This window comes from Protobothrops mucrosquamatus, unplaced genomic scaffold (assembly GCF_001527695.2).
Source record: "Protobothrops mucrosquamatus isolate PMUCROS unplaced genomic scaffold, P.Mucros_1.0 scaffold1049, whole genome shotgun sequence".
Lineage (NCBI taxonomy): Eukaryota > Metazoa > Chordata > Lepidosauria > Squamata > Viperidae > Protobothrops > Protobothrops mucrosquamatus.
Genome location: NW_015387281.1, coordinates 109,513 through 132,117, shown reverse-complemented (window position 1 = coordinate 132,117; position 22,605 = coordinate 109,513). Strand labels below are relative to the sequence as shown.

Here is a 22,605-nt window from a genome sequence, read left to right as displayed (position 1 = left end):
CGAACATAGCAAAGCCATAAATAAGATATTGACTATAGTTTCACATTTTTGGAAAGGAAATAAGCCCCTTTGTTGGGGACTCCTTTTGCCTTAAGTGAAGTGTCTGGTATCTTTAATATTCTTGACAGTAATCAGGTGAATTTATCTAAACATAAGGGTAAACCACAAGAGGCTATTGATTAACCACAACAGGTTAAGGCACAATTGCCTTTCCACATTGCTAAGCCACGTGTTGTAAGGAGTGGCTTTGGACAGATAAAATCACAGACCAGGAAATCATACATTCAATGTAAAGAAACGTCAAGATCCCACTTTGATTGGTAAATAGTGGTTTATGTGTTCTAGTACATTGCCTGACCCATGACCACGGTTAAATCTGTGCGCAAAGTAACTTAATTTTTAGGGCCAGATCGTATTAACTGTTACACGGAACTCTTCGTTGAGCCCACAGTATTACGAAAGTTATGCTGTTCCTCTAAACAGAATTTCGTCTTCAAAAAAATGGCGATGCACCATATTCCTAAAGCACACATTCTGAAACTTAAAATCATTCCTTCCGAGAAATACCCTGAGGAACCAATTTTCGATTCTCCAACAGGACCGCCTTCCCTGGCGCCAACAGCGCGTAAACTCCCGCCTCCAACTTCTGTGCTGGGAAAATTGCTCAGTCCCGTCCCTAGGTTATCAGAGCCTTGTGGTCGTCCGCTTCCTCCCTCTCGAAAAAATGGCGAGCGCCGTCCAGTTCTCCCACTCGCTGCAAGGCCAGGCAGGCTTGCCGAATTACGAGCAGCTGAAGGAGCAGCATGATCTGGGAACGCTCGAGGCTCCCGGGGTGCCGGCTGGGACCACCGTGATCCATATACCGCAGGAGCCGCCCCGCGACCATATCCTCTGGTCCATCTGCACCACCTTATACTTCAACGTTTTCTGCCTTGGGTTTTTGGCCTTGTTTTTTTCCGTTAAGGTGAGAAGATGCGCTGGGTGTTTTCTGTGTATTTTCCCGCTTCTCCGCCCTTCTCGCTCGTTCCAGGGGGCGTATTTTGGGAAAATGAGGTTCCGATGGGAAGCTTGCGTTTTAAAGTTAACAGGCCTAAGAACTCGATCCTAACTATCGGCACTCCGATCTTTCGTGGGATTTCGGGATAAGCACTAGGTTCATTAAAGCTATTACCTTTACCTTGTCATTAAGGCCGTTCCGCTGTGGTTCGGCGTCCCGGATTCGTGACTTGATTTTCCTCCTTTAGAGCCTAGCGCGTTGGAAGAAGGAAATTGCTTGCCGTGGCTGAGAGTGATTTGGTTTAAGATAGTCCAATGTCTCTATTCAAGCAGAAAGCGACCTTAAACTAGACAACTAAAGCCGGATAGTCCAGAGAGGGAAATCAGCGGGATTGCCCTATGCGGTGTAAATTCTGCAAGGAAAGGGTCTGCTTTTTCTCTCTCCCCCCCCCCGCTTTTTTTTATTGCTTAAATCAGACATTTAGATTAGAGGATACTTTACTACTCTGTAATTTCTTCTTCTCATGGGCTGGATTTACAAATCATTATAGTCACATGTTGCAAGGTATTTTTCTTTATTTTTATTCCATCTTTAATAATTGTATAAGTTGAGGCCGTGAACATACCTAATACTCCTTCCTTCTCCTGTTTTCTCTACAACAACCCTCTTGTGAGGAGGATTGAGCTGAAAGAGAGAGTGATTGCCCACTCAGCTGGCTTTCAAGCCTAAGGCAGGACTGCTACTTAGTCTCCTGGTTTCTAGCCTGATGCTGTGCTTGAACATGCATGTTTATTACTTCATGACTCAATATTTCATGGGATGGCAAATGATGTCTTTAAAAAGAATGGTCTGTGTGCTGATATGAAGCTACATGTTTGGTAACACCCTATGACACTTACACAGGCAAGTTAACACCTGAGGCTGCATTTGTTAAGATGCATTGGCAGGTGTGAAGCAGCCTTAATCTTAAAAGAATTAAGGAATGAAAGAATCTTGAGTAGCATATTATACATCCTGCCATCTTGTGCAGTTTAGTCAGACTCTTGGCTTTCAGAGAACTGTACATCTTTGATTGAGGGCAAGAGAGAACTATTTATATTGTACATTGGGAGCTGAATGTTATATGAACCTGGCTAGTTATGGTTTATTCAGGAATCTATGATGAAACAAATCCTGACTTAATGTTGAGCAAACATTGCTTTTGCTTTCTGAGATTGCCAAACCTTTCTGAAAATACTGAAGAGTAAATACAGTATTTGCATTTTTGTGCATTCTGTCCTTAGTTCAGTTTTCTATGTTGGATGTGTAGGGTGCCCAGCCATAGAGAAGAACATGGTATCTATTACTATGCTTGGCATTTGATGGAGCTGCTCTGTGAATCATCACCAGGCATCCCAGTTATTTTGCCCATATGTGCAGTTGAATTCATGCATTCTGTTAAGCTTCATCTCATGAGCTTTTCCATGGATATTGCTGAAAAATTCAAGCTGTCCACACTGCCAGTACAGTTATGCTGCATATTTTCTGATGTGAATTAATCTTTCAATTCGTTACAATTCTCTGCACTTTGTTTCGAATGTAACTTAAGACATAACCCATAAAACACAACATCAACAAACCAATTTAGATAATTACACAGAAATATTTATAAATAGCTCACTGGTAGGAAAATGAGATGTCTGATCCAGTGCAGAGAATTCTAACCAAAGGCCAGATTAATTCATATACGCAAGTATGCTGCATGATAATTGTAATGCCAGTTGGGCATTTGAAATTCTTTCTTAATTTTCAGCTACTGCTTTTGCATCTAAAATTCATGTTTTCTGAAGCACCAGTTTTAAAATGCAATGGATGGAAAGAGAAATTTCACTTCAAAGGGAGTAATCTTCCTCTTAAAGCTGCAGCTGAGTGTAGTGCTCAGTTGAAGTAAAAATTAAGCTAATTCACCTACATCTGAGGAAACATACATAGTAGAGTGAAAAACTCATATTCTTAAAGAGATCTTGTATGAACGGCCTCCCAAAACATAAGATAGGGGTGTGATGCTTCTTTGATTTTTTTTATTTCTAAATTTGCTACTCCTCTCAGTATAGACAATAATCCAGACTACTGCGGAAACAATTGTACTGCCACATTTTACATGCATTAAAAGAGTTAGTGTTAAGCTAATAAGGTAGAACTCAAATTACAACCATTTGACCCTTTAAAGTTAAACACTGAAAAAGATGACTTATGACTGGGTTTTTTTACACTTAGGATTATTGCAGCTTCCCTGTGGTCACCTGATCAAAATTCGGGTGCTTGGCAACTGGCATGTATATTATGATGGTTGCTGTGTCCCAGGGTCATGTGATGATTCTTTGCAACCTTCTGACAAGCAAAGTCAATGGAGAAGCCAGATTCACTTAACCATGTTACTGACTTAACTGCAGTGATTCACTTAACAACTATGACTACAAAGATTGTAAAATGGGGCAGAACTGACCTAACAACTATCTTGCTTAGCAATGGAAAATTTGGGCTCAATTGTGGTTATAAATCAAGAACACCTATATCTAACCTAAACAGGCTGTTTCCTGAAAGTGGGGAATAGTAATGGGGGCCGTGCAACTTAACTCCAATTACATTTCTGGAGCACTGTAAGGCAAAGACAAAAATGTGTTGTCTCCTAGAAAACATGGTTCACGAAGCGAACAATATTGCATGGTTCAGCCACATTTTGTTCTGCATGTCTCATCTTTGCAAGTGAGATGTTTTGGCCTGTTCTTGCTTCCCCTGATGATGTCAATATGGCATTCATGCATACATTTCTGCTGTTTTGCAGAGAATATTTTGGTGCCATAATTGAAGCTCAGGAGGATGACAGTAGTTCTTGTATGAGTTACTTCTAGTAATGGATCTTTTCTTTCTTCTCTCCTAACAGGCTAGAGATCGCAAAGTGCTTGGGGACTACAACACTGCTGCCAGCTACGGCTCTACTGCCAGATGCCTGAACCTTGTTGCCCTCCTGCTGAACATCCTGGCTGTTGTTCTTGTCATCGTCATCGTCGTAGTAGTGGTATCTAATTACCCTCACTGAACCATGCACCAGTGTAATTCACTTTTGAAAACTGTCCACCTCCTGTCATTGATACAAAAGCTTCTGCTCCTATATCTTGGTGAGTGGCCTTCTGCCTCCACCCCTAATCCTAATGTGTTGTTGGCTTGAAAACAGCCCTTAATTTGAGAAACTAGTATCGTACAGCAATTGCAACAATGGCTCTCTTGCCATTGCGAAGCTGGAAGTGGTCAAGGGTCCATCCCAAGAGTTGGAATGTATAATTGCATTACTTATGTGTGATGTCAGGCTGCTTCTTAAATATAACACATGGCTTTGCTGCCTGTTTGGCACTTCTGGCTTATTTTTCTACTGGTTATTCTCAGGCAGCTTTTTCTTCTATGTAATGTTACTGATCTGGAAGGACCATGTTATAACCTGGGGGAAAGAATCACTCTTTCTGTGAGTTTCTATATTTTTCTATGACTTTTGTAATAGAAAATGCCTTTAGAGCCACTTGTGGTATATTATAAAATAATTATTCATTTTTTCAAATAAATTGTATGGGCTTGATCATGCTTGTAGGTTTTTTTTAAGGCGCTATAACTCATCACAGTGAACGTGAGCTTATAACACTATAAGACTGCTGTTAATCTGAAGTACCTGCACATTATTATGTTCCAGCTACCATCTGATGGCATTTCCATAGTATCCTGGAGATGGCTCATAGTTGGCCACTCCTTCTACACCTTACAACAGAGGTCCCCAACCCCTGGTCCACGGCCCAGTGCCAGGCCACAGCCTGTTCGAAACCGGGCCATGGAAATGGTGGGCAAGTGCACATGTGCAAAACTAACTCCTCCCCCCCAACCCATCATTGTCGCCTTCACCGAGCCGGAAAGGTTGGAGACCATTGCCTTAGAAGACCCAACAACCATAATTAAATGCTCATCCTCCCCCTCCCGGCAACAAGGCTTCTTCTAAACAAATATTTCTCAGGAGGTGATTTTATGGGATTGCTGGGGTAATGGTCACAATTTATCACTTTAGATATTGGTCCACACCAAATATCTTTCTCTGAGATACCTTGCCATGGCAGATGTATCAGTGCTGATGTCATGGAAACCATCTTTAGTACTTGGTAAACAATGTGTTGTCTGGGTTCATATATTTAAGAACAATCAATAATAATTAGTTTCTATGATTCCATAATCAACATACTACTTAGTGATACATTCCTTGATCTTCTCTTCTTTCAATAGTGTTTTCCTTATGCCAACATTGAATAAATATAATTCTTAGTACTTTCAAAACATACAAAGTTAAATGTAAATATTTTTCTAGTGTTTATACAAATAACATTAACATCAGCATATAACATCTTTTCTAATCAGCTTATGTTTCAGTTGTACTTGCGAAGAGTCATTTTATTGAATCACCATAGGTCCTGTTTTCGACGTTCTTTTTTAGGCTTAGTTTCCCTTCAATATTCAAAACATTTTCATCAATTATAATTTCCTCAAAATTAATTACATTTAAATGTCCATATATTCCCCTCATATAAGCCATCCCAATATTTTTATATTTCTCTTAATGTAAAAAAAAAAATGAACAAAGGTATTATGCTACTTATAAATCACATCCCTCTTGCTCTATTAGAACCCATTTATATCCAAAATTTATCTATTCTTTTAGCCATATTCAAACAAGTGTTTAGTCATATAATACTCCATCTGGTAAGTCAAATCATCTGATCTCTTGAATCTACCTTTTTCCTTCTTCTTTTGCCAGACAACATTCCGAGTCAGTGTGTTCAGTTTAGCAGGGAATTCTTCCTGTATTTTTATAAATGTTATTAGAGCTAGGGAAGACAAATTAGGTGAAGTACTTTTGAGGGGGAATTTCGCCCATTTATATTCATTAAAAAGCTTCCATTTTCTCCCTCAATTTTTCCTTTCATTTTTTTGTCTCGCAAACTAGTAGTTCTCCTGGCATCTCTATAATCTATTTTGTCAGATCTTTTTTATCCTCTGGTTTATTTTGAAGTCCTAAAAGATAAAATGTGTTTTCCCTTTCCAATCTTATAACAAAATCTTGCAGATTTTTCTTTGTCTGTGTTAAGCTGTAGTTCCTTTTGTTTATAGCCTCCATCTTTGGGTCACTTTCCTCTGGTTTGTGTTTTATTATCTGATTTATCTGTTCATTCTTTAGCATCATTTTCTGAGAGTTTTTTTGGTTATGAGCTTAGGTTAAAGATATGCTCATTTATGTCATCAAAATTGTTTTTAATCTCATTATGATTTGAAACAATTGTCATTTGAATAAGTTGCAACATTGCATGCATTTCCTCCTGGAAGATATTTGCCTTGTCTTTAAGTATTACTCCTGCAGATCTCTGATGTTCCAGGCTGGGAGCTTCAGAAAAAAAAATCTTGGAGTGTGCTTTCCTACCACTTTTAATTAGGTATGCAACATCCATTTTATCTCCCCCTCTAAGTAGTCTTTCACGTATATTAGTTTTATCCAACCAACTAATTCTTATATAGTTCTTATCTTTATATGTGGTCTTTATAGTCCAATGCGTTTCCAATTGTCAATCCACCACTAAAACCAATATTTTATAACAGTTCTTCTGCTCACTGTCAATCAACCACAATTTGCAGCCCAAAATGTTCAACCATCCAAGAGCAATTCAGTAGCTTCCCCCCTAGAAGAGTAGCCAAAAGTCAAGGTTTTTCTTTCTCTGCAAATAATTCTTGAGCCTAAAAAAATCCCCGCTCAATAAGTGTTTATAATCCAAGAAGGTCAGCAATTTTTATAACAGTTGTAGATCTCACTTTGTAGTATATAGCCCAATGTATTTTCTCTCCTCTGTTCCCAGCTGTTCTCTGTTTAGCTGAGAGTCAAAACTGAGGATCAAAGGGACAGGTTGTTATCTGTTTCTGGGAGTCTTGCCAGTTTCTGAGCCAAGGCGGCTATAATTTTATGCTCTAATCCACCACTAGATGTTCATTTTCCAACTTTAAAACAAAAAAAAATATTCTTGTAGTTTCATCAATACTCTTTCAAAGGAAAGGTCTTGACAATTTCCACAGTTTTCAAATTTATCCAGACTATAGTTTTATATTAAATTCTGTTTCAATATGTTTCTATTCCCCATAAAAATTAGAGCCGCTTCCAACTATGGAAGAGTGGGGCGATCCCCTTCCTTCTCACTTTCGGAGGATTTTTGCTTTTTGGGGATCTTTTCCAGGAAATTAGAAGAAAAAAAAGATCAATATTTTCACCCAGTTTCCAATACACTGTTCACAGTTGTTCTAGTTCGTACTTTGGGACTTCAGCTGCTGGTAGCTTGAGCTAGTCATCGAGGTGCAGCTAGCCTTTCTCCTGTTGGTTTGGAGGGCTTCCCCCGGATCATATGGATCCACCGCCGTCTTTCTGTGATCCACGGAGGGCTCCCTCCTTTGTCGCCTGAGGCGACTTTAGACACATTTAGGGTCCCGTCAGGGCAAAATCAGCCATGGGGTGTGGAACCCCACAATCCCTCCATCATGTACTACGACGCAAAACCGGAAGTGTCATGGAAATCATTTTAAATGGCACTGTGACATCAGTGCAAATACATTCTCCCAGAGGTCATATCTAAATTCCTATGATTAACCTGCATTACTAAAAAAGTGTTCATCTGAAAGACTTAAATCTGGAGAAATCTTGGGAGCTGCAGGGGGATGGCTACTGTACAAGGGTCTAAATTTTTACTCTCTGGAACTGACTTCTTGCAGATTTTTTGGAAAATCTGGGTAGCAATCCATTGACAATTATTTAGCTCTGGACTTAACAAATCACAGAATTGCTTGGAATAGACTTGGAGGCCAATTTTAGGGCTGGACATTCCAATGCATTCAATCAGAACTCCAGGAAATCAGAGCCTAAGAGGGCATAGGATAATGTTACACAGAAATTTACAGGGCAGTGATCAGTTCTGCACTTGGGGCTGGTGAAAAATATGTAATAACCCAAAGTAAACAAATAAACAATCTTCTAATAAACCTACATAGTCCCAATTCTGCATTTGACTTTTTGTACTGCTGGCCTTGCAGTCCTGGATAGCTAGACCAGAGCAAGCACGAAACAAGATGGAAAAGACTTGCTTATAAGAGGACTTGTAGCAGGCAGTCCTTTTTTTCAGGAAGGTAACAGCTTTATAGAATCTTAACCAAAGTCACCATTATTGTAATATGTCCATACAACCCTTTTATTTCACATTGGTTTCTTTCCTTGATGGTAGGTAGTACATTTCCAGGAATTTCATAAAAGAGAAAAGGTCCAGTTCTATCTTATTGATAATAATACATTAGGTAGGTTGCAATTCCATGTGTATAATAACAGTATAATATATATTTCACCAGAAAACACTAAAGAGGATATAACTACTAAATTAGGTGTTATGCAACTTCTTCCATAAAGTGAGATGGGTGTGAGGGAAAGCAGGGTGTCCATTTCACTTTAGGTGGAAAGACAATATGAACGACAACTGCGGGAAAGTCTTTAATGAAACCACAAATGTACGACACAATTGGTTCAACATGATGGTTACAGAAGCAGCCCCTTGGCACAGACATGCAGAACACAGCGCACATACCTGTTGTCTGTCACAGGAAACACTGTCTGTTTATTCCTGTAAGTATTTGCCTTTATTAAGGCTTTTACCCAACACACTGGCTTTCAGCCTCTCTTTCTTGGGAATCACTAATGGGTATAGTATATTTGCTTTGCTCAGAGGTAAAACTGTGGGGGGGAAAGTTATTGTACTTACTTTACACTGGATTCAGTTATAAGAAAGGGCAGAAAAAGGAAAGGTAGAGATTGCTGCAATAAAAAGGCTTGAACCTGAGGGGGATTTCTCCGATAGTAAAGTGGGAGAAAAAATTACAAGAGATAGCTTTCTCTTACATATGCATATGCACGCACACACACAATGGAGAAACACCTTTTGCATAGGAACTCAACGTGAAAATAAAATAGAAATAATGTTTCTGGATTGAAGAGAAGCTTAGCAAGCTTTCCTTCACAGCTTGTTCAGAGTTTTGGACCTTAAAGGTCAATGTTAAATTAATCCTACAAGAGTTGGCAGGGAAGAAAGGAAGATAGGGAGTCCCTATCAATAACTACTTTAGTTGGCCTCACCCTGTGTGCTGCTGGGCCCCCTGAAATCACAGTTGCTATGGAGCTGGAAACTCAGGCTAAACAAAAGAGCAGATACTATCCCTTTGACCAAGTAAAGCCAGCCAGCCCTTCCAGGCTGTGAAACCCAGCTCAGCTAGGCTGCTTCAGAGCCTCAAGAAGACTTCTTCCAAGGTCTAAGAAGGTAACATATTGGAGAGGGTTGATTCAACTCTGTAGGGCCTTGCAATGTCCTTAGGGAAGAGTTACGAATCTATCTCAGCAGAGAATCTGCATGAGGGTTGCACTGCCTGGATTCAGGTCAAGTCTTGAACTGGGTGCTTGCTTCAGAAGGCTCTAAGATGTTCTCTCTGGGATAAGGAAAAGACTGACAAATGAGTGGGTGTCTCGAAGTTTTCCTGGGTGACTTCAACCATGGTGGAGATGGCAAAAGAAGAGAATGTTGCCAAATAAAAGGGGACAGAGAGACATGGTCTTCCTTCTCAAGAGATGTTTGCCTCAAGACAAAAGTATTACTCGTCTAGGAGTTGAGAAATAGAGGAAAGTGCCAGGTGATTGGGTTGGCCCTAAAACACTTTGGCAGGCTCCTTTTGATTACCAAAGAAATTACAAGGAAAAGCTGATGTATCGTTGGCAAGTTTATACCTATTATTCCTCCCCTTCCGCCCCCAAATAAAATGGCCTGGGATGAGTTCATGGCTCTGACAACTTGATTTAGAGATATTCTTTGGCTATGCCTATGATTGCTTTACCAAGATTTAACAATCAGCAATGAAATGGGAAGAGTTGAAGAGAGAATGTCTGTGCCACCTGAGCTTAGATAGGTCATGAGTTCTTAATAACATTTTTATTTCTTCTTAAATGCTGTACACAGAAATGCTGTACACAGGGTGTCAAGGAAGGAATTGTTGAAAGCACCTGAGCTTTCTTGAAATTGTGTTCGCAAGTAAAATTGAATATTAGACTTCTTCCCTAATACACAAGGAGAGCAACTTTGTCTGAAAAGGGGAATTGTGTTTTGATCTCTCAGCTTGAACAGTAGTTTTCACAAACCTTGAGAAAAATTGGAGAGGGGTAACAAATCAGAGAACATAGTAGAGTGAAACAAAATTGCACATCTGAATTTTAAAATGTTTGGGACCATGTCTTTCAAAATTACTCCTAAGTCCCATTACAAGCAGTAAGAATGGACTTGGTCAGATATAATTAATCTGGCGAAAATGTTTTTGAACCTAGTACAACTGACAAATTGACTTCTGTAACTAACATGGTTATGTTTGCTGCATATCCTAATGAATTCCCTGAACTACAAAATATTCAGCCATATTTCAGACTTGAGTGTTGTATCCAGTATCATTAGTTTATATATCAGTGTATCATTAGTTTACATATCAGTGTACTGTATAGATTTGGCTATCAACAAAACATAATTATACTGTGCATTAATATTATTAGACTGTGTTCTTTATATATTGTTGTATGACCAGAGTATGATTTTTTAAAAACAAATAACATCAAACGTACCCCTGAAAGAGCTAAAAAGTACGTTCAGAAACAGGGCTAGAAGAATTAATCTGAGCTTGCTTGTTGTTCATAACACAATAACCGTAAAGATTTTAGCCTCAGGGTCAAACTACATTCACCTATAATTTGATCAGTCTTGATTTTCTCGGTATCTTCTCAACCCCCATCTTCTATTTCCAATCAGCATAGGTAAAAAAGCACTCTTAACAGTAGTAGAACAATTACTTATTAAAAGAAATGTTGGACTTCATCATGTACTAAAAGGAAACTCAAGCACATACTATACTTCAATTTAAAACATCTGATTATTTATCCCAAGCCTGAATTAGAGTAAGTAAGCTTTCACAATATATACAGCAAAATGGCTGACTAATGAAGAAAAAAGCAATATTAAGCAATTCGCATTGGAAGAGAAGTAGTACTAAATTTAAAAGTTGTTTACCAGTCTTCTTATTTTTCCTGGAATTTGACAGTCATCAATTGACAGCTGATATACATGATAGTGTGTACCATAGTGATAAGAGTTGGACACCCCCTCCCCACCCCAACGTGGGAATCACTTGGCAAACACAGGAAAAAAACCAATATGAGCTAACCTGATTCAGCAGCAGCCTGAGGCTGGATAGCAAACACTTAACACACACTGAATGGAGAACTGGCTAGCACAGCGGTTCTCAACCTATGGGTCGCGACCCCATTTGGGGTTGATCGACCATTTCACGGGGGTCGCCAAGCAAGGCTGTCCGCCATTTTTTTTCCCTTTTCCGGCGGGTGCCTTACCTCCCTTGAGCTGGGCCAGCTGGTGGTCGGCCTGCTCCGTCTCTGCCGCTTGCCAGCTACGCCTCAGCCGGTGCAGGGGGAGGAACCACGCATGCGCGGTGCTCCCGGGCAGGGAAAGTCCTCGACTTACGACCGGTTGGGTAGTCTTCGACTTACGACCGATTTAGTCCTCAACTTACGACCGGTTTAGTCCTCGACTTACGACCGGTTGGGGGTCGCGGCATTAAAAAGGTTGAGAACCACTGGGCTAGCAGCAATTAGGATTAACAAATACACAACAATAAAGTGATTAATACCTTTTAGGCAGGATTAAGAAGGAAATTTACCCAACAATAGTCACTGACCAGCAAATCAGGGAAGACAGATTGAACTCACCAATCAGAAATGACAAATTTGTAAACCACGAAAGGGTATAAAAAAACTCATGTATGAGGACTATTCTGTCTAGCTAGCCGGGGATTCATGCTGAATTGTCACTCAACTTTAATCTCTGTGATTAAACCTCTCTTTCTGGTAGCTGGCTTCATGTTCTATTTGTCCTCCTCTGCGCTGTTAAGGAGAATCCCGGCTGGAAGAGCCTGGATGGGGGAGTTCCTCCCAACAATAGTTACCAAAAGTTAAACTTTAATTAGATTTTCAGCCAAGGAAGAAGTATGTTGACCTCTCTTCTGTAGGAAAAAAAGAGTTGAATTATATGTCCCAAGACAGGACAGATTACTAATTTAGACTGTTTCTTCACAACTGGGGACAAGATTCTAAGTTCTCTTTTAATTGTGATCTTTCAATCTCTTCTCCTAATGTATCAGGGAAACGCATCACATAAAATCAACTTATCTATATTGGCAGAGAAAAGCTAATGTTAATGTGCATTGAAATGTAGCTTTTGGAAAATTTGAACAGGGATTATTGTGAGCCCTGATGATAAAAATACCCTATGCTTACTATAAAAGTGTTTAGTCTTCCACATGTACTCTGAGGCTATACATACATAGTTTACGAATATCCAAAGTTTGTACAGACACCTTTGCTGCAACTTTCCTCACATCAGATGATCTCTTACCTGTCCACCAAATCTGTGAGAAGAAGAAAAGGGAGACGGCAGATCCATTCCAATGTGTCCTTTCTAAATCAGGAGATAACAAGAAATTAAAATAATTCACTTTTATTTTCATTAGAGGAGGAAAGAGTTAATTCTTCTGGATCCCTCAAGAGCATTTGATGCCATTGACTGAGTTCAGACAGAAACCTAAACCAAACTGTGAATATTTATGGACCAGCATCTTATGCAGATCCAATCAGTTATATGATTAGTTTATGCATGAATATGTAATGTGGACCCAGCCAATTGGGCTGATTCAATAAATCATGGCTGATTTAATCAGTCATGGAGTAGTGTGATGTAGGAACACATAGCCACATATCATCTGGTTATATTATTTGGATTTTGGTAATTCAATAGTTTCCATGGCTAAAAGGAGACCTTGGGTTTCTTAAAGACCCAGTTTCAAATCTATCCTGAGCTATGGAAATTCCCCCCTCCCCAGGCTGAATTGTGGGCTAGTTATTCCCTCACAGCCCACCATAACTTTCAATGTGTTATTTTTAGAAAAAATAATTTACAATATTATGATAAATATGTATTTTAAATAAGGAAGAGTGGCAAAACATGGTAATGTTATCGACATTATGAAAACATTAATTGGAGAGAATTTCTTATTCAGCTATAAAGTCATATAATAAAAGGAAAATTTTCTATCACAATTATGGTCATCAACTTGGACAGGTTTATTAAAGGATTGGATATGAGAAACAAATCTGCATTCTCTTAATTTTAGTTTTTTGCAGCCTAATTCTAAATTCTCAATTTTGTTCTGTTGAGTTCAACGAGGTTTACTGCCAGTTAAGAATCTGGTATTGCATTTGGCTTTCTCTTCGCCCCAGGGTATCAGAGTTATATATATTGCACTTAACATTTTAAACTTAAATGTTAACAGTAATAGTTGGATAGAGAGAAAATTTATGGAATAAATTCAAACTAAAAGATAAAAAGTATGACTAGACATGACTTGTGATTATATAAATATGAATCAATTCTAGCAAAACAGATTGCACAGGTCATGTATAGAACCCTAATCAGCTGTATCAGAGGAAGCTTTGATTTCAAGGAATATGATGGTTTTAGTACCAGTATTAAAGGGCAACTGAAATAACAGTCTAGGGAAATATCTTTTGCTATGGCCTGCTATTAGGAATAGTAAAAGCTCTGATAACCTGGGGCGAAGAGGAAGCCAAATACAGTACCAGATTCTTAACTGCTATATTTAAAACCATTCCATGTCTTGAAATGGACCTAATCCAAACCCATCACATGTGAAAAAAATTGTGATTCCCAGATTTTGTGTAATCATCAATAAGTGTTTAAAAATACTCATTTATCAGCTGCAAGGCAGGGTTGTTCAGTACAACAAAACTGTTATCTGTTCTCAGGTGCAATAACTTGTCACTGCAAAATAAGGTGGCAGATAATTAAATCCTCTTTCTTTTTAACAAAATAAAAACTCCACAAGTAGCTGGTTCATTAGCCTTGCAAGTATCTGAACATATCCATAATAAAAGCAGCACAGAAAATGTATTAAAATGTTTTCAGCTTTCAAGGCATACCAAATGACAATTGTTGCCACCTTTTATTTTCTAGGTTATAGAACTCTCTTGAAGGAATGCAGTGACAGGAAGTTTGAGGTCAGCTTGTACAGCTGCTCCCAATGCAATTTCTGTTTAATAAAAAAAAAATATCCAAACAACAAAGAAGTGTATTCTCTATCTCTTGAAACTGACAGTCTCAATCAGAAGCATACTACAGGCCATTGTCATAAGTTCATATGCAAAGCAACAGTCTATTTGCTTCTCAGATACGAAGAACAAGTGTAGCTTTGAACAATGAGAACTCTTAAGATTGGAGGGAATGTACTATATTTATTTTTGCAACCAAAGCTCCATTTATAAACCTCTGCTTCTGGGCTGAGCTTTCAAGAGTCTACATCCCATTCATTTTCATTTAATGTTTTAAACTCATGGTGCAGTTCTAACAAACTTTATGCTGGGAAAAGAATAAAGTTATGGTAAATTCTCAGAACTCTCTCATATACCCTTCCAGGCCATGGGAAAAAGAAAATTTACTTTAGAATACTGACTTCTTCAATCAAAAGCAGTGCAAAAATGCTGTACATATCCCAGTGCCAACGTAAACACTGCCACATTATCAATTAGGAACTTGCAAGCCAAATTTACTAACTGTAGGAGAAACCCCGACTTCCGGAACAACTTTCTCTGAAATAATAGATTCCATTTGAAGAGTTAGCTAGACATTGAAGCTGAATCCTCCAATGCAAGAAGGAAAGGTTTAAAGTATTGGACAACGGAAAATACAGTATTTGGGACAAGTTAGGATTGTACAATAAAAATGGGGAAAGTTCCATTGAATCACAATTTATTTATTTATTTATTTATTATTTATTATTTGAATTTATACCCCGCCCTTCTCCTTGCGGACTCAGGGCGGCTGACAGCCTGATAAAAACAACTACAACAATACCCCAAAAACTATCTCTCTCTCTCTCTTCTATGGAGGCGGAATTCTTACTAAAAAACCAAAGTAAAAATAGAAGGGGGAAAATGAAACGACAAGTTTATTTCTATCTCTACTATCCTTTCTTCTAGATTTCCAGAAGCACATTTTTCTTTAAAGAGAAAAATGTAAGAGTGGGCGGAGTTAACGACCATCAGGGCCGACCTTTCCCTTGTTTACTAAACGTAGCTCTAAAGAAGTTTTAAAATGGTTTCGAAGAGCGAGGCGAGACCAACATCCGCCCTATTAACGGTACGAAGAGCGAAACCACCGCTACAATTCGCTCTGCAAAGGATAGAACTAACTCCTCGCCCCTTGCAAGGAAAGCCCTGCCCACTTTCGCATCGCATGGGTTCACGAGCCGCAGGGATGCCCCGGCCAATCAGCGGAGGGCGAGCTCGACCACCCTAACGCGTTTGGCGCTTTTCGGAGCTGGTCGCCGTTGGTGAGCGGAGGGTTGGTTTGGCCATGGAGCCTCGCCCGACCGAGGTCGTCACGCGCCCCATCAGTCCCTATCAATACCCCAAGGCCATGCTTAATCCTGCGGTCAGGGATTATGTGGTCTGGTCGCTGTTCAGTTTCACCACCTGCAATTGCTGCTGCCTTGGCTTGTTCGCCCTCCTCTTCTCCATTAAGGTGAACGCAGTTGGAAAAGATGGGAAGCGCCCTCTCATTTTCTTTTCCCGTCCTCTTTAGACTCGGCTGCTTCTCTCCCTCTCCGTTTCTTTTTGTAGTCTTCAAGATCTCTACTTCAGCTTCTCTCTAAATTGAGGATGGTCTTTGTTGTAAATAGTCCTCTATTTATAAGTAGTAGTAAATTAGCGCAATATACAGAACAGTACCTACCTACCTCCAGTTACGTGGTGCCTTGTTGAACTAATTAGATTTTATTATACAGAATCACCTTGTGTGTGTATGTGCCCTGGAGCCAGTTTTTTACTCCTGGAGAAGCACCTGCAGTCTTCAGAAGAACTGCACTGCGTGTTTCCTAGGGCTGAGAGAGAGTGGCCCTGTGATCATCCAGCTGGCTTCCCGGGATTAGAACTCATGGCTTCTCAGTTTATAATCTGGTACTTCAATCATTGCACCAAACTGGGTCTCACAGAATTGCCTTGTTAGGAATTAAATCAACACAATAGCTCCTATTGAGGGGGAAAATATCATTGGGAAAATCATTGGTGACTTAAACCTGCCTTTTGTTGATTAAAATAAAAATCCCCACCCAATCCCATCTTCTGGGGTAGAGCAAAATTTGGGAAAATGGTCTTTGTTAATTTGAAGTGAGATACCATTTGTGTGGAGATAGGAAACCTGCAGCCAGTTTGGTCTAGTGTTTAAGGCATTAGTCTCTAGACTCTAGAAAGAGGGAGACCATGAGTTCAAGTCCTTTTTTTGTGTAAGATTTTATTCATTTTTTCATACATACAATAATAAATTTTCAACCAACATGCTGTCTGAGTTTAAATACACTAATATATATTAAATTCCTAATCCTTTATTCTTTCTTCTAACCATTGGTAAAGTAAGTCCCAAGTTTGATAATATTCTGTTTCTTCTTTTTCTTTCAGTCTCGTAGTCAATCTATCCATCTCTGTGCATTCCAATATTTTTTTGATTATTTCTTCATCTGGTGGTATTCCTTCATTCTTCCAATATTGCGCAAATATTATTATTGCCGCTGTTGTGACGTGTAAAATCAAATATAGGCTTTGTTTGTTAATCTTTTCTGGCATTATACCTAATAAAAAAAGTTCAGGTTTAAAATCTACATATTCTCCCAACATCTTTTCTAACCAAGTATGTATCTTTTTCCAATAATTCTTTACTTTATCACATGTCCACCAAACATGATAATACGTGCCTGAGTTGTGTTTACATTTCCAACATCTATCTGACATATTTTTAAACATTTTTGCTAATCTTGCTGGTGACAAGTACCATCTATAAAACATTTTATATAAATTTTCTTTGTAAGAAGTCGACATTATCAATTTATAATTTCTTTCCCATAAATTTTGCCATTTTTCTAATTCTATATTATATCCAAAGTTTTTCGCCCATCTTATCGTTGTTTCTTTAATTTGTTCACTTTCCATTTCCAAGATTAATAAAAGATTATACATTTTCTTAATTAGTTTCTCATCTGAAGTTAACAAAATCTTATCAAATACCGTCTGTTCTTTGTAAAATCCATACAATTTAACGTCTTTTTCATATCTAGTTTGCATTTGTAAATGTGCCCACCACGACAAGTTGATCCCCTGATTTTCTATTTCTTGTTTGGTTTTTAAATTCCCTTCAGAATTTAGAATACCCCTATATGTCCAGATTTTTTCAAAGTCCACCATGTTTGGCTTCCATAGTTGACAACCACCCTGGAATTTTCAAATATATTTTACTTTTTATTTTTTTCCATACTATTAGCAATGCATTTCTTATATAATAGTTTTGGAAATACTTATGAATCTTATTTTTTCCATACCAAAAAAAAGCATGCCACTCCAATTGTAAATCATGTCTCTCCTTCGTTGCCCCTCCAGGTCAACTTTCCGATCCTTTTTGGGTCACTGGGCGAAGCAAAATCGGGCTGAGTAGCCGGAGCCCCGGCTTCTTCCACCCGTCCCGTCGGCTACCAAAACCGGAAGTCCCAAGAGTTCAAGTCCTGCTTAGTCTTGAAAGCCAGCTGGGTGACCTTGGGCCAGTCACTCTCTCTCAGCCCAACTCACCTCACAGGGTGGTTGTGAGAAAATAGGAGCAGGAAAATGATATGTTTGCTGCCTTGAGTTATTTGTAAAAATAATAAAAGGTGGGATATAAATAAAATAATAAAATATATACTAAGGGGCCTCTAGCAACATGAAATGTACTTGCTGCTATCACAACTGCTGCTATCACAACTGTCAACAAATGTGGTTCTGCAGTTCTGTTTCAGCAATTCTATACTGTATCCCTGACAGGCTTTCTTTGGTGTGTCTGTATCAAATAGAGTAGAATACTGCTTTCTGTGCTTGCTTGATACATAGAGAAAATAGCTTTTCTCAGTGGATGTGGCAAGTATGGGGGATGGTGTCTGCTTGCCTGATCTCTGATGAAAGTGAATGGATGATGAGAACAGAATATTGATCAGGGATCTGGGAAACCAGATTTCAAAACCCATTCAACTGACTGAGTTGTTCTAGATTTTCTGGGCCTAGTCAGTGTTACTGAACCCAATCTATAGACTGCCCCTGCATATGTCTGTAGCTCATAGAACAGATATACAGGTAATCCTCGACTTACGACCAATCGTTTAATGACCATTTGAAATTACAGTCAAATCAGAATGGATGCTTTACAGGCCATAACGCACTTCCAGCCATTGTAAAATGTGCCCTCCGTGATCACATGATCACGTTTCAGGCACCTGGCAATCTGCTCACCTTTATGACCAATTGAATTTGCTATTTTTTTCCAATTTCTGGTAGGTTTTGCTTTCCAATTTCTGGCTTTTTTGCCAATTTTTAGCATTTTTTACAGCGTTCCAACAAATCCACCCATTTGGAAGAACAGGGTTTTCATTACAACCATGAGGTCAATCACAGTGATTTGCTTACTGATTGCTGCAAAAAATAAAAATAAAAACAAGCCTGGTCACGTGGGTGTCTTGACTTACAACCATATCGATTTATGAACGTACAATACAATCTGTCCAAAGAGCAAAGGTTCATTATGCATGGGGAAAGGGAAATCATTGCTTGATTTGAAAATGTCTACTTTTTCAGTGAGGTAAATTCAAATTAGAATAAAGTTTAACCAAGTTGTTAGTTTTGCCCAGATTAATCTGTCACTGAACTCATTTACAACCAACTTTCTCACATGCAAATTATAATCATAATATAATCCCATAGTCTAAGATGGATGAATTCAATTACAGTGACAATTAGTGCACTGCTGGAAGATCTGAAAGATCGGGTTAGGGACATATCATTATGGAGAAAGTCTATGTGGTTGTTAAGAGTCAGCTTATGGCACATAATCCATCCAATATTGGCTTGAATTCTTTTCTGAGCCTGAATTGGTAGGAGAACCTAGAGTTTTCAATTTTGTATAGTAGAATATTTGATTTGTCTGTTTACTAAATTTGTAGGCATGTTAGTGATAAATTAAGCTAATTATTTAGAATTATAATATTTTCGTGCCTATTTTCTATTTTGTCTTAACAATATACAGAGTAGAAATTTGTGGACATCCAGATGTTAGAATAAACTCACAATTTCTTGAACATTCACTATGCTTACTGAAGTTGTACTAATCTAGAAGAGCATTAATACTATATCTGCTATATAATAAGGGCTATTAAAGACATAATTTTGATGTAAAGTTGACAGGACTGAAAATATATATTTTTTGTTTATTTGTTTTATTAGCTTTGAGCAGGGGTTTCTAGTTGCTGCAAAAGAGATTGCTCATACCTGCTCTAGAGTCTTTCACAAAAAGAAAAGTTGTATTTCCTATAATGGTGCTTTTTGGTGATCTTACTTTCTTCCCAATATATGAAAAACATAAAAGATCAGTAATTCATTAAAAGTTACATGCCTTATTCCATTTTTCAGGAAAAGAATGATTACTACTCTCTAAATCAACATTTCTTAATTGAGGCAATTTCCAAGTGTGTTTACTTCATATCCCAGATTTCCAGCAGGCAATTTATAAGAATTCCAGCAGTTGAAGTTCATATACTGTACCTGGAAGTGGCCAAGTTGGAAAACACTGCTCTAATTTCTAGGTAGAGAGGGATACAATAATCCTAGATCATTCTTGATAGCATTGAAGATAAAACTATTGATATTGATATGATTACCTAAGACAGTGGTGGCGAACCTATGGCACGGGTGCCAGAGGCGGCACTCAGAGCCCTCTCTGTGGGCACGTGTGCCGTCGCCCCAGTCCTAGGCCTTCAGCTGGGTTTATAAAACCTTTTCACTTTAGGCCTCCGGCACAGTGTGCAAAAAAAAAAAAAAGGTTCAATCAGTCAATTTCAACTTCTTGCAGGAAAAAAAAGATCTTGCAAAGTTGGAACTGATTGAACTTTTTAGTCCCACCCAATCTGCCGTTACCACCGCAGCCACGCTCACCCAATGGGCCACACCCACCCAATGGGCCACACCCACCCGGCACCCGACGATGCATAAGTGGGTTTTGGGTTGCAATTTGGGCACTCGGTCTAAGATTTAAATGATTAAAACATTTGCAAAGATGTTTCCATTGCTAATTCTTATTTTTTAAAAATCAGTTTCTCTCCCTTTTCACTTCAGTCAAGAGATCGTAAAGTTCTTGGAGACCCTGAAGGTGCAGCTAATCATGGCAGGACAGCCAAGTACCTGAATATTGCTGCAGTGATAATAACCATCATAATCTATATTATTATCATCATTATATTAATCAGTAGTGCACTGTTCATCATTAACACAGCCTTCGAAATAATGAAGCTTCCAGATGAAATAGAAGAATTCAGAGGGAACTAAACCATACATCCAAGATACTATTTTCAACGATGTATTCTATTTTAGCATTGGTTTAGCTTTCTGCTGCATGCCTTAAGCATATCAATTAACAACTTGGTTACATTTTTGGGTATATAAAGATTATTTTCGTCACTCTATATCCTATTTCCATACCACAACTTATTGAAGTTATCTATTGAAAAGTAGATTATTTAACTGAGTTGATGTTTTCTTTAACCCAAGGTCTAGATTTCTGCCTTCCTAATCTTTGTTGCTCCTAGGAGTCATTCATTTTTGTTGTTATGTTTTATTTATTTATTTATCTATCAATTTATTATATTTATTTATCAATTTTATATATTGCCTGTTTTAACCTAAGTGACTCTGGGAAGTTAACAAATAAAAAGGGTTACTGTATTTTAATTTCTCATGGAACATTTTATGTATTTCAGTATGTTTTCAATATCAGAGCTTTCTGTATTTCAATATGAAGTTGAGGTGAGTTCAAAACAAATAAAAACACATCTTTATATTCTATGTAGGTAGAGTTTTTATTGGCAAAGGCAACTAATAAAAACATTCATTCCTTAAATGTTCATTGTCGTTTTTGTTTCATTCCTCTGTCAGAAGGAAACTAGATATTACAAGGATATTTATTCCATATATGTACAGAGCTGCACTAATTAATAGCTGGCTGCCAGGTGCAATTGAATGTGCTAGTTGGTACCTTTAAAGTCTTTCACAATTCAGAACCTGGGTATCTATGGAACCATCCTTTCCAAGGTGATATTCTTGTAAATTAGGTGATCAGCAATAAAAAAATTGCTTTAGCCTATTCACAGAATTGTTCTAATAGCAACAGATTAATTCCACTGATTAATTGTTCTCACTGTCAGGAAAATTCTCCTTAGTTCTAGGTTGGGTTCTCTCTTTGATAAATTGCCAGCTATTTTTGTTCGGCTCTCAGGTGCTTTGGAGAATAGTTCGACCACTTTACTCTCTGTGGCAGCCCCTCAAATATTGGAAGACTATCAAGTCATCCCTAGTCCTTCTCTTTGTTACAACTATTCGTTGTATGTTTATCCTCCAGCCCCCTAATCATCTTTATTCTTCTCTGCATTCTTTCTAGAGTCTCAAAATCTTTTTTGTATTGTGGTGACCAAAACATGGACTCAATATTTCAAATGAGGTCTTACCAGGGCAATATAAAGCGGTAACTGACATTTCACATGACCTTGATACTATCCATCTCTTGATGCAACCTAATACTGCATTGGCTTTTTTTGGCAGCTGTGGCCCAGTGTTGGCTCATACTTCAGTGATTATCTACTAGGACTCCTAGATCCCTCTTATAGTTATTGCTGTTGAGCCAAGTACCACCTACTGTATTCTATAGGTGTACATTTGGTTTTTCTTGCCTAAGTGTAAAATCTTGCGTTTCTCACCAACTGAATTGCATTTTTTTATGTTGAACAGTCTTCAAGTCTTTCAATATCTTTCTGAATCTTAAGCCTATCTTCTAAAGAAATCTTCTGGTTCCATGTGCCAGACACCATCCCCATTCTCCTCAATGTGATTATTAAGTATAGGTCATTAAGGAGAATGCCGGATGCTTTGGGTAGGAAGGCCATGGGAAGCCTTGTGCAGGTCCAGGCCCACAGTGCAGCACCTCTCCAGCTCACACAGGGTCTACTCTGGGCTTCCCAAGGCCGCCTCCACTTCAAGAGGTACCCCTTGTTCTGTTTCCCACTCTTTGGGGTCCCTGCAGGCCTTAGGCCTGCTTTCCCACTCTACTGGGTTTCACATCATGTGAATGCTGCCTTCATAGTTATGGTTTTTAGCTTAATGTATTATGCAAGCATACCCTGAAGAGAATGAGAGTTTAACTAATGGGCTGATTAACTTTCCCCCAATTTCCCCAATTTGAAATATGGTAATCTTACCCAAAACTCAGCTTGAAGTGCACCTCCAGCAT

At 38.6% G+C, this 22,605-nt stretch overlaps 1 protein-coding gene across 1 annotated transcript; it reads left to right on the top strand.

Moving 5' to 3' along the window:
- The first annotated feature begins 452 nt into the window (after positions 1-452).
- LOC107291099 (interferon-induced transmembrane protein 3) lies at positions 453-4,598 on the top strand. Its single transcript, XM_015820060.1, has 2 exons — positions 453-964; positions 3,921-4,598. Exons 1-2 carry the CDS (start codon positions 725-727, stop codon positions 4,074-4,076), a joined length of 396 nt encoding a protein of 131 aa, XP_015675546.1. The 5' UTR covers positions 453-724; the 3' UTR covers positions 4,077-4,598.
- Positions 4,599-22,605: the final 18,007 nt, after the last annotated feature.

Excerpts from the sequence above, each read along its gene's own strand:
- LOC107291099 (XM_015820060.1), top strand. The coding sequence starts at position 725 with ATGGCGAGCGCCGTCCAGTTCTCCCACTCGCTGCAAGGCCAGGCAGGC. Across the intron at positions 965-3,920 it reads CCTTGTTTTTTTCCGTTAAG|GCTAGAGATCGCAAAGTGCT; the intron begins GTGAGAAGATGC and ends CTCTCCTAACAG.